General features: G+C 42.6%; 1 protein-coding gene across 7 annotated transcripts in view; it reads right to left on the bottom strand.

Moving 5' to 3' along the window:
* Positions 1 to 1,964: 1,964 nt before the first annotated feature.
* The window catches only part of YEATS2 (YEATS domain containing 2), a 51,772-nt gene continuing 38,187 nt past the window's right edge, over positions 1,965 to 15,549 (bottom strand). For 4 of the 7 annotated variants that reach the window (XM_075158081.1, XM_075158085.1, XM_075158082.1 and 1 more), the window contains 10 exons: positions 15,415 to 15,546; positions 15,048 to 15,146; positions 13,872 to 13,983; positions 12,709 to 12,782; positions 11,520 to 11,599; positions 10,358 to 10,559; positions 8,772 to 8,998; positions 7,505 to 7,579; positions 6,000 to 6,073; positions 1,965 to 5,138 (listed from right to left, as the gene is read on the bottom strand). In XM_075158081.1, coding sequence (XP_075014182.1) covers positions 5,030 to 5,138; positions 6,000 to 6,073; positions 7,505 to 7,579; positions 8,772 to 8,998; positions 10,358 to 10,559; positions 11,520 to 11,599; positions 12,709 to 12,782; positions 13,872 to 13,983; positions 15,048 to 15,146; positions 15,415 to 15,546 — 1,184 coding nt within the window. In that variant the 3' untranslated portion in view covers positions 1,965 to 5,029. Of the gene's footprint in view, positions 5,139 to 5,999; positions 6,074 to 7,504; positions 7,580 to 8,771; positions 8,999 to 10,357; positions 10,560 to 11,514; positions 11,600 to 12,708; positions 12,783 to 13,871; positions 13,984 to 15,047; positions 15,147 to 15,414; positions 15,547 to 15,549 lie in introns of those variants that run through there. The other 3 variants (XM_075158086.1, XM_075158083.1, XR_012674821.1) reach the window with 2 other exon arrangements.

Genomic DNA, 15,549 nt, shown 5'->3' with positions numbered 1-15,549 from the left:
AGAGGTATCACACCAAGTTCCTCTGAAGAGGGCAAATCTACACAGGTTTTGCAGGCTCCGAGGAGTCACGATGCCAGGACTGCTTCCAACGCTGCTCTCACACTAGTATTTGTCTTCCCAATTGCTCTGGGTTCACATCCAAGTCCACCAAGGCTTTCCAACTGTCAATCACACTGCAAACAAGGGTTATTTGACACATAAAGAAATGCCCTTTAAAAGGAAGGTTTTACACCTGAAGCATTGTAATTTACTCCTTACAGGGTGACACTGAACGTGCTTGTTTCGTTCCATCTTGCTGACACCTGGCCTGTTGGGATGCTGGGAGTGTTTTGTGCCAGCTGCATCCCCTATGCCGGGGAGCTGTGAACACCTGCACTTCCACATGCTCACGTGAAGCTCTGGTGTGGGAAATACTCCATCACTCAGGACAGTTCTCCTTACCTGAACTTGAAAAGTTCACAAGCAGCACATTAATGGTTTGCCTGCTTTCATAAACTGCACATTTCTCTTAGCATTGCACTGGTTTCTTGGAGGGTGAACAATCGGATGCAAACCTATCACCTCTGCCTTATCCACACTGATCTTCTCTATCCTGGCCACCGCAGTAACGTACTATCCTAAGGACCAACCTGGTTTACCACAAATGGATGTTGGTGCCACGTAGCCCAGAGAGGCTGTTTGCTTTCAGGGCAGAGGTGGCACAGAAGGGATGGACGATCCCTTGTTCCTGGTGGCACAGGCTTTGGTGTCACCAAGACTGCACCCAGGGACCCAGACACACCGCTTGATCCTGTGCCAGCTCTGCGTGCAAATGGCTTCGTTTCCAAAGCAGACGGTTCGGCGCCTCCTGGGCGCGCTGCACCTGACCACCACGTCCTGGAGGTGCATTCATGAAGGCGAGGGCAGGGCTGCGGCGGCCAGGAGGGGAGGCACCGCGGTTAGCGTCACAGGGCGCAGTCGGCCTCCCTTGGCCACGTCGTCATTTGTTCGGCTCTGGCAACGTAAAGGCATTGCAGCGTGCGCTCATTTAGGAGGCGCTTTTGTGGGATTTAATACAAACAATGACAAGTTTTGCAGTATTCTGAAAGACGATGGAGTGTGAAGTCTGCTCTCAGACACCTAAGATTCCTCCCCACAGCCTGGGGAAAACAGAGAAGTTAGCTTTTCTTACTTTTTTCCATTACTTTTTGTGCCCAGGTGGTGGCTCTGTGAGGAGAGGCCGGGGCTGCCCCGTGCGGGGCACAGCCGGTTCCAGAGGAGCCGGCGTGCTTGAGGCACGCTTAAGAAAGGGAGGAGGAAGGACCAGAAAAGGGGACCATTAAGGGCGACCCCCCCTTCCCCTGCCCCTCTTGAGGGGGGAGAGGAGGTGGGAGTCGGGAATGAAGGACTGAAGTAGAGTCTTAGGAAAAAAACAGGGTGGGGGAAAGGTGTTTTACTTTTTTTGTCTTTGTTTCTCACCATCCAACTCTATTCTAATTGGCAAGAAGTTAAACATTTTCCCCAAGTTGAGTCTGTTTTGCCTATGACGGTAATTGGTACGCAATGTCCCTGGTTTTATCTTGACCCACAAGCTTTTTCACCTTATTTTCTCCCCCTGTTCTGCTGAAGGGGAGTGAGAGAGTGGCTGGGTGGGCAGCTGGCAGCCGGCCAACGTCAACCCACCACGCTTTCCAATCTTCCACACAAACCAATTACTTGCTGTTTAAACCGGCTGCTCTAGAGAATGAAAAGTTGGAAGGAGCTAAGCTTGCTGAGCTCCTGGCTTCCCTTCCCACATCCTCCAAAACCAAGATCTTTTTAAAATAATTAGAAAAGGGAAAAATTACCTTTTCATTCAGATCAATTCCACAACTACCAATTTTTATCCAGAACTAACTAAAACATTCTCAATTTACAGAGCACACAAAAGTCTGTGGATTTGGAGAAACTTCTTTAAGTGACAAGTGACAGTCAAGACAATCCTATCACAGCTAATAAAAGAATTTATTGTAAACATACGTATCTTACACAATTATACAGTATAATACAGATAACATGAAGGATTTAAACACTCAGCATTACAAATAGGCGCAATATTTGTAAAGAGATCTTTAACTTGTATCAAGACTCTTTAGAAAGCCAGAGAAATATACCATAACATTTCAACACACCGTATCATCTGTAGCGTTCCACACGCACCTGAACGGGTGCATGAAATTCCACCACCTCTAACTTATCTCCAAGCAATTCCCACAGGAACTTCTCGCCAACAAATTTTTCTCCCACCACTTTTCAAAATTCAAATAACTTGTTGCAAACGTTTCCTACATCTGAAGGACTAAACAAATGTGTTATTTTCTATCTGCTTTTAACAGATTTTTTCTTCAGCAAACTTTATATATTATTAATATAGCATCTCCTAGGAGAATAACCTGTGGTTGCTCAGAAATGAAGCAGTAGATCTCCACTGCAAGAACCCCATTAAGAACAAGGGGCATTTACCTGCCTGCTTCAGGGCCAGGTTCAGGACTCATTCTGAAACTCCATTCCTCACAGAAAAGCAGGACACAGGCAAGGAAGCCACAATTTGCAAACAGATGCCCAAAGACGAGCTCCTGCATCCTCAAGAGCTGCTCTGGGCACATCAAAATCCCAGAAACTAAGCCCACAAGAGACGGGGGCTGGAAAGGCATGTGTCATTGCAGAAGATCATAGCACGACTGAGTTTGCCCAAAAGGCTGTTCCCACACAACCTGCAGGCTGTCATAGCGATAGTGACAGGTATCTTGAAAATGCCCTTCTCTTTTGTAAAAGCTGTGTACAGGGGTGCCTGAAAGCAGTATGGACTTTGAGTTCACTACAGCCTACAAACGAAGTGTGGGGCCTGCAGTTCCCCAGCCACCTGGATTCCTCCCGACCCGCAACACTGAGGTCAAACGTAATCACTGCTGCTCGACTCCTTCACACCGACCTCAGCTGAAAAACCAATGTCAGGGCTAAGCTGTGCACTTCACTTGTGCAGGCAATCCTGCGCTCAGCTCACCCAAACAAGCCAGGATTATCTTTTGAATCCAGAGCATCTGAAACGCCCTTTCTAGGCGGCATTTAAGTCCTTCTCTGAATGCTGTTTGGATTTCATCTATTGGTCCCATTTCCTAGATTCAAGGGCCAGGTTCTGCCACTCTTACTCAAGCGAACTGTAACTCCCTGTTAGCTCTGATGAACTGAGTGGGGCTTATCTGCAGACCCTAGTTTTATTTATGGTGGAGAAGACAGCCAGCATCCCATCTGAGGTACATAGTACCTTCTTCAGTTTAAGAACTGCATCAAACCTACACTACTCTCCTTGGAAGCCTGAAACCACCCTCTAACTGAACCGTCTTCCACAGTTCCTGCACACTACTGGAGTTACCATCACCTGTCTTCTAGCCCAAAAAAAAGCACCAAAAGATAACATTTTGAAGATTTCTGTTCCTACCCCAGGCCAGGAAAGATAACTGTAGTTTAATGTTTATAAAAGGCTTTGTATTGTCAAAGCACGGCACCAACAAGAGCGAGGCCTCAGTACACCCCTGTGAGGTAGGTATCCTGCTCCCCATGCTCAGAGATGGGGAAACTGAGGCACAGAGTGATTAAATCAAAGGCCATGCAGCAGATCAGAGATCCAGCTGAGATCAGCGCATTGGAGGTTCTGGCTGTTTGACCCATGCTCCACCCACACGACAGCACTGCCTCACAAAACAAGCACTCTGAAAGCATGACAGTCCAACAGGAGTCCCACCAACTTTACAATGGCTTATTCACACTACTAGCAAGCACCCATGGGGCAGGACAAAGGGGTTGTGGATGTGGGGTGGTCAGGATGTTGTCAGCAAAGCCTTCTTCAGCGAGGTGTTGATAGCCAGGCTGCAGACATGTCTCCTACACCAGTGATGTTCCTGAGACAGGTAAGTGCTGGGGTTAGTAGCAGAATTTCTTCTTGCAGTCAAGACATCAGAGGAGCTCCCCGCAAGCAGCAAATCTCTGATTTTTTGATCCTATCAGGCCTCTCTGTGTTGAGCAGAATTTAAGCCGAAGTGGTGCTGCTCCCACAGCACTTCCCAATCCAAGCTGATTAATCATTAATGAATGCTGTCAAAACATTAAGACTTGTACAACACAGCTGGTCACCTGCCCTCCAGCACACTCCAAACCTTCTGGCAGCCTGGGGAGGCACTCGCTGGGTAAGCAAAGGGTTTCAGCCAGTGCAAGCCCACAAAGACTGAATACTGTCCTTGCTCCCCTCCTTTCCCATGCAGGAGAAAGTGCTAAGTCAAATCTTACCAAACCTGACCATGGGTTGTTCATCTTGATTGAGCATGTGCCAGTCTACCCTTTCTGAGGTGACTAAGAAAGGTGACATCTGACACCTCCCCTCTAGAGAGGCAAGGAATTTAGTTAGGTGACACTTAGCTGAATAAGCTAACGATAAGCCTACCCAGCTGTGTTCTCAGTCACATACATCATGCTCAAGCAGGACTGGCAGAATTTGTTGCAGCCATCAGCCTTCTGCTCCCCCATACCCAAATCTAATCAACCAACCAACCCACCCAACCACTCAAATGACCCACCTTTAAAAGCTGCCTTTGACTTTTCTCGTATTCAGAGTGCCAAAGCAACTGTTCTGCCCACTCCATGGGGAAATCAACTCGTATGTAGACTGCATCAAAAAGCATAATTTCTTTTCTTAAAAAAAATATTGAATCTCATCAATACAGTTGTCTCAGAGGGACCAGGCCTGTGAAGTCTCTCACAGCTAGCAACTTGATGCAAACTGACAATGTTTGTTCAGCCACTGAACATAAACTTACCAAGTAAACACTGACATTTAACAACTTGATTTGGAACAGAGCATCATTTTGTTGCATTAAGGTGCATCTTTAATTGGAGGTAACAATCTAGTAGCCCAATGTTATAAATGTATATAATAGCGTCCTACAGAAATACTGGATTTGTCAATCCAACTTCAGTCATAAATCCACCTTTCCTGTAGCATCTTCTCCACTCTATTTCATTGTTCCTCATTTAGTATCTTCATATGTTTGTTTGTGAGGAAGTCAAGAAAGGGAATACTACAGATGGCTTTGTGAATATTCATCACTGTGATCTCTCTTGGAGTCCTGCAGGGAATGCATCAGAGATGCTATTATAATACACAAAAAGACACGTGTCCATAAAGCAGCAAGTCAATAAATTTACTAACAGGGGGGAAAAAAAAAGGTCAATCAAAAAAAAAAAGGATAAAAGAGCAGGTGTTAGAGCAACACAGGAAAAGCATTAAAATGTCACAGCACAAAAAAGCCACTCTCAAATGACTGGAGGAAACGTCTTGGGCTCTGGGGCAGGAAATCAAGTACGATGTATTAATTCTTGAGCTTCTATAGCACAGACTATATGTATATATTTGTATATATAACATATATACATATGTTTAATATATATTATATAAATATTTATACATTGCATACAAGTAAATATTTAAACTAAGCATTTTCTCATAGTGTTATTTTTTTTTTCCATTTCAAGCTATCCCAAATCATCAGTGCTGAACAGAAATCAAAATGTGGCCTAATTGTTGCCATAAAAATTACTCAGAAAAGAGCATATAAGTAAAATAAAGAAGAGATTGTTTAGGTTGTTTAAGTTCTGTCTGGCCATGAGTAAGTTGTCTACGTGGTAACCTGAGACAGACAAGAGTGAGAAGGTTCTTCCAGCATGGCTCTGTAGAAACAGGTCATCTGCCCTTGAGCATGGCAACACCAGAGAATTCTGCCTCAGTTTTTAATGTTGTCTATGTTACCGCCCCTTTGCTACTACGGAGCTAAGAGAAGACAAACCCCCTTCCTAAGGCTTGAATCTTCCCAGAATATAGTTTATAAATTCCCTCACTCACATGGTCTGAGCTAATCTGACTAAATTCCTCAAGCAGTTCAGCCCTTAGTGCTGGCATAAGTGGTCTAAGAGGAAACAAACTGCTGTACCTGTTGTGAGGAGCTGTCTGGTATGCCACAGCCAGTGCTTGCCGTAGGATATCACTCATAAGCTGTTGAGTGGCCTGTGACAAAAGACGACGTCAGGAGACAGCATTATGAAAAGAGGAAAGGAACATGCTATTTGCTCGAGTATGAATGTAAGAGCAGCTGAAATTCTGGGTCGCTTCAATCCCGTATTCGATCAGCAGGGGGCAATTCAAGATGCCCAAGTGAGTTTTACTGGCACAGTAATAAGCACGGATATATTTAACAGAAAGAGACTTGTAGATGCACAGAGCTCAGACTGCAACTGCCCAGTCTGGTTTCTCTCTGGACCTGCAGAGCAGTATCTGCACAGCAGGGTGGATCCCATGTTCCAGAGCCTGTGCCTCAAAGAGCATTTTAGGGCCCTGCCTCTCGCACACCAGAGCTTGTTTTGTACATGGCAGATCCCAGATATTCTCCTGGGAGCCGGTGTATGCTTGTTAGCCGCTCCCTGTGCTCACCAGGCTTGTCAAGACACTTTCACAAAAACCTCCCAGCCTGGACAGCAAGCAGATGGCAGCCGTATGCCCTACACACTTGGCTTAATCAAGGTTCAATCAAAAGCTAATTAAGGCTCTTGGCTTTCTGTGCCTGTATCAAGACTAGAGCAGAGGTTTCTGGGACGTTCAGTCAGGAAAGCTGGCATAACTCTACAATTATAATGGAGCAATCTGATGGTTACTATCTGTGTCTACAAACGGATGTATCTGTATCTGAGTTCAACTATGATAAGTAAGAGAGAGCACAGCAAAAGCGTGCGTGCATGTACATGTGTGACCTGGAATTAATGAGCTTTTGTAAAACTGATCTTCTGATAAGGAGCAGTCTGTATAAACAACCCCAAAAACTCTGTTTGGCTTGAAACACAGCAGAGCACTGCTACAAATAATCTGTGTTAGCCTTCAGTCCAAACCCAAGAACTTCAACTCCATGCTGTTCAAAGCTTTGGTAAGAAACGGTCTCTGTTTTTCCAAAATTGATTATAATAGATAAATGGTTTCTCTTACAAGGCAGAATTGCTGCTGTCTGTGGGAATTCAGCAGTCTTCCAGTACAGACAACCCAGGCAAAAAGGAACTGAACAGTGTTTAGGAAAAAATAGCTAACCTAATGAAGTCTAACAGAACTCTGGCAGATTTCACCCCCTTCCCCCAAGTTCTGAAGGGTAGGACAAAGTAAGGGGTACTTTCAAAGTTACAGAATGAGTCAGTATCTTGCTGGAGGTGAGAATCTGCAAATCACTATTCTGCATCCAAGCCAACAAATCAGTTAGAAAGCTGGAAACACACACAGAAGTATATGACACTCTTTGGTCACCTATGTATCTTTCTATACATGCACAAAGATAGACATCAGACTCTGCATCTCCTGATTTGATAAATGCATATTAATAAGGATATCAATCTTTTTTCCTACATTATTGTGTTAATACAGTTACAGAAAAGTTCTTAATGTGAAGTAATTTATTACCTTTAAAATCATATCTTCTATTACTGATGCATAAACATTCTTCTGTACCTCAGCAGGCTGAAAAGAAATCCCTATCTATAAAATATGAGAGAAGAAAAAAATTAATACATCAAATAACACAACCCATGTTTTACTACAGATGAGATGAGAATGAGGTAACAGAAACAATCTACTGCAAAGGGTAGTTAAAAAACAAGCAAGCAGACACTGCACAACTTTCAGGCAGTGTAATCTCAGGCTTAATTTAAAAAAAAAAAATCTGGAGAAAATTAAGCTTGACCATTAGAACAGCCTGCAGAAATGCCTCTAAAACACAGAAGAAACAAAAGCAGGTTTTAATTTTTGTTTCAGAAAGTCCACACAAAAACCAGGCTGCATTGGGTATCTTTGGATTGAGAATGGACGCTCCATTTTAAAACTGTACATATATCCAATCCATCTATACATCATCTTCCCTGCACCTAACTATGGCAACTGAAACCACTTTAAACAGTACTCCTGGCACAAGTTCCGGTTCCACCCCAAAGGAGTGTTTCATCCCCCAGTCACACTCTCATCATGCCTGTGCCCTTGCCACCTACATAGCAAGAGATTAGGTACACTGCAGAACCAAAGTTTTGTCCCTTGACGGCAGCATCTGAGATGGAGACAGAGATCCTTTCTTTCTCCCACAGCTGCTGCATGCAAACCCCTCCTGCTGCTCCTGTCTCTGCCGGTACAATGGCGAGCACTCTTTCCTACAAGCTCAGTCAGTCTCCTCTCTCTCCTTCCTGCTGCTGTGAGAGAAGACACCCCTCTCCCTTTCTTTTACTCTAATTTGAATAGGGGGAAAAATCCCAAGCAGTAGAGAAGTTTGCTGCTTCTCTGTGGGCTTAGCTTTACCACAACTCCTTTTCAGGAGCTGCTATTAAACAGCACTGCTCCAAGCAACGAGCCCAAGTCTTTCACGTGATAGGACAGGAAGAATTCAGTGCTAGTGCTCCTCTTCCCTCATTTCCCCTTGCTTTAGCCTTCAGGATGATTTTTCTGGTGCTAAGCCCTGCCACACAGCTACTCTGAAATGACCTCCCGGCTGGCATGCCTCACTTACTCCAGCCAGCACTGGCCAGCTGTCATGAGTCAGAAGGTCCAATTTTTCCAGGGCATTTATAAAAACTTTCTTAAAGCATCCAGAGGCCCATATAGATGAACGAAAGACAACTAAATAAATGTAAGACCACAAGCAGCTTAACAGCAGTTGTTATTAGCTTTATGATTCACTTATTACCTTCTCTGCAGTGTCCCTCACAAACTCTGATGCAGGCAAGGAAGCCAAGTAGAACTTCATCTCCTCTTGTTTCTCCTCCTGTTCTTTCTTAATGTTTATTTTTAATGGCTCACTAAAGTTGAGAATATCTACTTCCTCTTCGTGTTCTGGTTCTCGTTTCAGAAATTGCTGTAGTTCCTCTAGTTTTCGGCACAGCTCCTCACCACTGCTGTAAGATGAAGGACATTCTGAAAAAGAAGCAAACAATTAAACACATGATAGGTTATGGAAAGCTGTTTATAAACAGATGCACACTCAAAATATGGTAAGAAATTAAGGTAATTGGAAGTTATTTTTGTAGCTGCTACCAAACATACGGATGAACAGAAACGCAAACAGTCATTGAAAGCCTTCTAATTATATCTTCATGACACTCATGGTCCTCTCCCTCATCTGCCCCTACATCAATCAGGAAGGCTGCATTTCAAACAAAACCACGCTAATGTGAGTCTCCTAAACATTCCCACAGAAGCTTTTTGACAACTGGCAAAGCAGTTTGATGCTTTTCAACTTGCTTGGAGAAAGAGAGTTTTTACTATGTAGGCACCATGTAGCACTAAATCATCTTTTACATTGTGACAAGTATCCTGCTTTTTAAGAAAAATCAGAAGACACATTCGCAGTGGAATTGCAAAAGGGTAACCTCTTTTGGCATGCTCAACACAAGCCAGTAAAACCTTTAGTAGAAAGCTATGCAATAAACAGATTCTTTTCTTCAAAGACAAACACAAATCTAGTTATTTAAATACAAATATTAAAAGGTGCATGTAGGCTTCCTTTCCAGGGCCAGACTTAGCAAAGAATAATCAAATCCATACACTTCTGTGAAATACCTTAAATCCCTGTATGATCAGAACAGCAAAACATTCAGTTTTGGGAAAGGGATTATCTGAAGGTGAAACAAGGGAGCTTAACTGTGAAGAATGGATGAAATTAAAGATGTATGTTTAATACATACTAAAATGGACTGTGGAGATCCCAGAGCTATGCCTAGTACAATAATGTAGCAGCTGTAGTAACACAAAGTGAAGCTTCACATGGGCCAATTCACTTCTCTTTTGGAGGTAAATTAAGCCCCACTGAGCTCCACGCTACCACTGCCAGTTTTGGGGTGGTTTTGTACCTGAACTCATTCACACTGTTTGCAGGGTAAGTCTTTTAACAGAGGCAGAACTGTCATTACTGCCTATGCTTTATTTGTGTGCCCGTTTATAAATGATTACTCTGTGGGGCAAGAATGATCTCTCATAAGATTTATCTACACTGGGCCTCCAAAGGCCCCAAAGCACAATAAAACTCGAAATTGGCCCCAGAGAACATCAGGATTGGTAGGGATAAGGGGCAGCCTCACTTGTAGGCTTGCCCTTAAGATCTCCAACTTCTCCAACTTCCAACTCTGGAATAGAGTGAATCAAGTTAAAAAACAAAGAAAGAAAGAATCCCCTCCTCCTGAAGCAGCAGCACATGTGTGTGCATACACACAGTCTTGAGCCATTTAACAAACGGCGTCTGTGGCAAAAAGGAGCTTTCTGTCCCTCCATACTCACCTGGCTCACTGTCTATCTGCGTCAGCACGTCTTCAATCGAGTCCTCGTCGTTCCGCAAGGTCTCTGGGTCAGGTGGAGTGTAGCCATGGCATCGACACCAGTGCACCACGTGCTTTGTTTTCAGGGGTGTAATGTTGTGAAACCTGGGGTGCTTCTCTATGATTTCTTGTAGGATCTTTCTCACTGTCATTGCTCGTTGCCACTGTGACAAACCACAGGGAAAGCTCACCACACTGGCTAAAATGTTTAAGGCTAGACCACGGCCCAGACAATAATCCAGGTTGCAAGGAAAACAAAAGGAACTCAGAATGACAAGGAAAAACAAATGTGGAAGAATGTCCTAAAGCTGATATTAGGCAGCTGTAGGCAGGTTGTTTAAGCTCTGCTTTCCCATCCAAACAAAACCTCAAGAAAAAGGGACACACGTTTACAGGGGCCCAGACACATTAGTCTTGACTTGAACTGTCTCATCTCCCAAGAAACACCTAAGATGGCATAGTGCAAGAAATCCACTAGAGCAAGATATGCTGCTCAAAATCTTGGTTAAACTCTTTAATCATTTAAGTTGGCAACAGCAAAAGGTCTAATCAGTTTTAACATCTTCCCTGTAAAACTCCATAGCAACATGATAAAACCATGAAGAAATGGGGGAAATATAACAACCACAATACAAAAAGGTCCAGATTAACTGAAATGTTTATCTTTAGTGAACTGACAATCTATTTCAGCACTAGCATTGCTTATGTCAGATCCCTCAATTCTCCTCCTACAGAAAACAGACACAATGCCATGAAAAGATGGACAAAGTAAGTTGGGTAAAATTCTCGTGACTGTAATATGCCACAGAGGAGTGATGAGGATAAAGTGCTAACAGCTCAGTTTGCAAAAATTCTGATTTTGAAAATGCTTCAAAAACATCTTGCTTTGAACCAACTGAAAAATGGCCTTTAGAGTCCCTTCTGCTTGAGAAAGTCTCTAAACATTAAACTGGATTACTACCTGGACACAAATCAGTGCGTCCTGCAGTAAGGAATGCTTCCATTTACAATGCGACAAACTGCTTCAGAAAACAAATCAGCCAACAACAAGGAAGGTTCCATAATTCAGAAATCCTTCTTGTGTCCCTAATGACTGCTTATGAAACACAGGAGGAGAGGATTACCTCGGCTGCCCTCCTCTTCCCAATATTCCAGCTGTAATACTGTTCCACTGAACTGGCACAAAAAGAGCTTGCATCTTCACCTAGAAAACACAAAGCCGAAAACAGCATTAAATTTAATACGTGAAGAAAGATAAATTCTGGTTTTGATGTTATTTAGTGAAGAAGAAGAGGAAAACGTGTTTCACACTCATAGGATCAAGGACTGCAACTCTTAGAAATGCTGTGCTCTCTCTGAGCACAGCACAGATATGTGCAGCAGACATTTTGGCTTCTGAATGCAAAATCAGCATCCCTCTTGGTCAGGATATACAGACATCTGTGGCTATGGGCAGTTTTAAGCCTCTTCTTCCCCCCAAAACTGTAATGATGTAGACCTGTAAGTCTGTCTTTCTGGTCAAAGTCTCTTCCTTTGGAAAACATTTTTGCTGTGAACAAATTGCAATATAAAAATGAAACAGTGAAAAGGTTTCCTGGCAAAAACATAAAACATGAGGGGATATTAATCCGAAGCAATGGCTTCATGAATGCTACTGTAGGCCACAGAGCTGTATGTAATGAAAGCTTTACTGTGCCGCCCACTCCTACTTCGCTTACTATGCTTATCTTGAGAGGGTTTGCCCTACCCAGTCTCCAGGACCGCTTGTTCAAAGTGCATTCGTTACCAGAGAAAGCTGATATATTTTCAGCTATGTACATGAGTAAGAGGTACGCAATTATAAAAGATTAAAAGTTTCTCTGCAAACTATCACCTTTTTTTTTTTTTTTAAAAAAAAAAAAAAGCAAAAACCCCAACCACAAACTGAGCTATGTTATCATATTTGCAAGCATTTCTGAAACCCTGACATTAAACTAAAAAAAAAAAAAAACAAACCACAACAAAAAAAAAGCAGCACACATCTATTAAGGACAAACCAGGGAAAAGAAGACCTACTTGCAGCTGTTATGTGAGGAAATAAAATCTATTTCTAACCAAAAAAACAGGTGAAAGTTAATAACTGCTGACAACATACTTGGCTTTATTGGAAGAACCTGATTCCAAGCATCTTTAGAACAACCGCTGGAGTAAGCTCTCTAGGACAATGGCTTCATTTAATTTCGCCTTTTAATAATTTTTGTGGCTACAGAGTACGCAAGGCGTTCTGTTGATACATTGAAAATAGAAAGCAAAGCCTTTTCATTTACTGCTTACTTTTTTCAGCAATTAACGGAACCTTCTTCACTATTGCTGTTAAAAGCTGCTGGACGTTCTCCAAATATTCTATGCTGCAAGGGATAAAAAGAATCACAATGAAGAATACTGTTGGAAGCAATGAATCAGATGCAAAAGGTTTCAAAATCACTGCATGGTTTAAAGTCTCTAGCTCCAAGGCATTATAGCAATGCTAGTATGGGGATACACCATTATGTCCCAATCCGGAGAAGGTATTTCAAACAGCCCTTCCACTTGCCAAAGTGTTCACATCTGAAGCTGCATTTGTCATGATGAAGAAACTGAAGACAGGCTTTTTTGGACAGGCTTGGAAGAAATCCCTGCATCATCTCACAATCTGCAACGCTACTTTGAGGGGTAAGACGCACCTATTAGTGCAGGCTGTCCCAGTAGGAACATGGGATACTGCAAGGGAAGCTTTGTACTTACGGGAGTTTAGGTAAATTTTACTTAACCAGCCATACTGTATTTAACTGGCAAGAACTGTATTCTCCATTAGTTATTTTATAACTAAGATAATTTCCAGTGTGTAGTGACTTAAGATTTATTCCTGTCTCCTACATGTACTTTCCACCAGGGTAATGTCTGCAGGGATATGTCGGAATAACAAAACTTTCAAAACATGAAGACAGGAAAGTCAGCCACTGGAGGAATCAAGAGCAGAAGAAACATCCTACACATTGTAAGAAATATGCAGAGAAATATATGAGCCTTAAAAGACTAGAGAGGCAAGAAGAGAGACACTTCTACTTATCTCAGATGCCCCTTTTTTGACCTGCATTTCACTGGGCAGTTTGACCTCAATAAGGACAGACAATGACAAAGGGAATTATACTAGCAGTGGATGATAAAGAGGTTTTAGCAGCTTGAGATTTCAGCAAACCCCAAAACAACTGTAAACCTTCAAATAATTTTTTTTCCCCTTTCATGAGCCCTGCATACATTTACAAAGCAAATATTGCAACAGTCTGAAACAAATGCCAGCCAACAGGATTAGCACTGATAGAGCAGCGTACGGGACAGAAGATTTTATAATGTATTTCTAGGTCAAAATTAACACTACTGCATGTTTCTCTAGAACCTCCTCCTTTCCCCCTGGTATTTCAAAGATCAGAAATCCTTATAGAGAAATGAACAATTACTTGATAACATAATTCCCAAGTTCGGAGCTCTCTTCTGTTTTTACTGCTGCTTGGCCTTCTTGGGTACCCACAGAACTGCAGTTTTGTCCTGTTGAATCAGGCTCCATCTTAACTTCAAAGAAACAGAACACATTTTAAGAGACAAAAAAAGTACCAGTCAGCTTAATAAAGAATGTCTTGCGAGACTCCAGTAAGACTAAAAGTCTTACATAACATCATTTGTTGTTTGCATTCTGATTGTTAAGCATGAATAAATCTGGCCTTCAATTCTGTTCAAAGAAAGCCACCAGAACATGTGTGTCCCCCCTCCAAATCTCAACATGCTCACATCTCATCCTTTTTAGAAAATTTGCATTTGCATAATCAATTGCTGATGTTTTGCATATTACTGCCTGATCTAAATTGACCTGCCTGCAAATGTACGTTGGCCTTTCTGTAAACAAAGAGCTGTATAGAAAACTACTAACAGTTTTAGCAAGAAGTGACATTTCAAAATGAGAACTTTTTTGAAGACATCACTGATTTTGACATCAGTGAACTTTCTCACATCTAGGACGGAACTCTGGTGAGACAGGAGCAGGAGAGACAGAGACGTTCCCAACCCAGAACAGTCAGGCAGCCTGGTCATTCATCCAGGCAGCCTGGTCATTCATCTGGGATGGGAGAGGTGCATGACAGTTCTGCAAGAACTGGACTTTGAGTACCTCAGCTCTGGCCTATGCATATTCTGGGAAGTACTGTATGTGATCTTTCCCCTGTGTGCCTGTGTGTGCGTATGCACATGTCCTGTCTACATCCAGTGCTGCTGGAAAGCATTCTCCAGTACATTTCACCATAGTCACTGTTCTGAGTACAGCAGCAACTGTGATTAAATACATGCTGCTCTATGCATTTCTGCAATGACGGATTGAAACAATAAACGTTTAAGGTACTCATGGTAGCTTTCTAGAACATCCTCATTTCTCTCTGTACTTGCCTATGCTTTGGGATTTATTGAGGGGGAAGTCACTATTAATTTCCTAGTCCGCAGATGCCATTTTTACTTGATTTAAATCCTACAAACAATGGAAATAAAGGAACCCACAGTCACAGGGTCTACTTTCATAGTCAGGCCACTTGCATAAAGCAGCACCAGCTTATTTCTACTACTTATCTTACTGAGAAATTCCTTGTTACCTTTAGTGATGGATGCTGTAGAGGGACTAGGGACAACCATACTTGCTGCTGTGACAGCTGTAACAGCTGAAATTTTGCTGGTAGAAAGTGACTGTATCACTGGAGAGGAACACCAAAAAAACAAAACAAAACAAAAACCACAACAAAGAAAAGAAAAAGAAAAAAAAAAATCAAACTTCATACACTTTGACAAATAACCACGTTCAGAAGCAACACAGTGTTTGTAGCACAAAGTTTAAGGATGAATTTCCTTGCTACATTTTCTTCTATCTCTAACTTTGGACCATGTATGCCAACAGTGACCAAGAGCTACCCTGTGTCAAAGGGGATTTTCAAACACCATCTGTCATCCTCCTCTGCCCTTTACCTTTGTTCATAGGCATGAGTATTGTCTGAACACCTCCAGAAGCTGTGTTTACACCGAGCTGTTTAAGCTGGCTGGGAACTGTCAGAACAGCCTGCTGTGGACTAGACTGATTTGAGTGGATTTTTAGCAACCCTG

This window comes from Calonectris borealis, chromosome 9 (assembly GCF_964195595.1).
Source record: "Calonectris borealis chromosome 9, bCalBor7.hap1.2, whole genome shotgun sequence".
Taxonomy (NCBI): domain Eukaryota; kingdom Metazoa; phylum Chordata; class Aves; order Procellariiformes; family Procellariidae; genus Calonectris; species Calonectris borealis.
The sequence above is the reverse complement of the archived record's forward strand: the minus strand, read 5'-3'. Positions and strand labels throughout refer to the sequence as shown.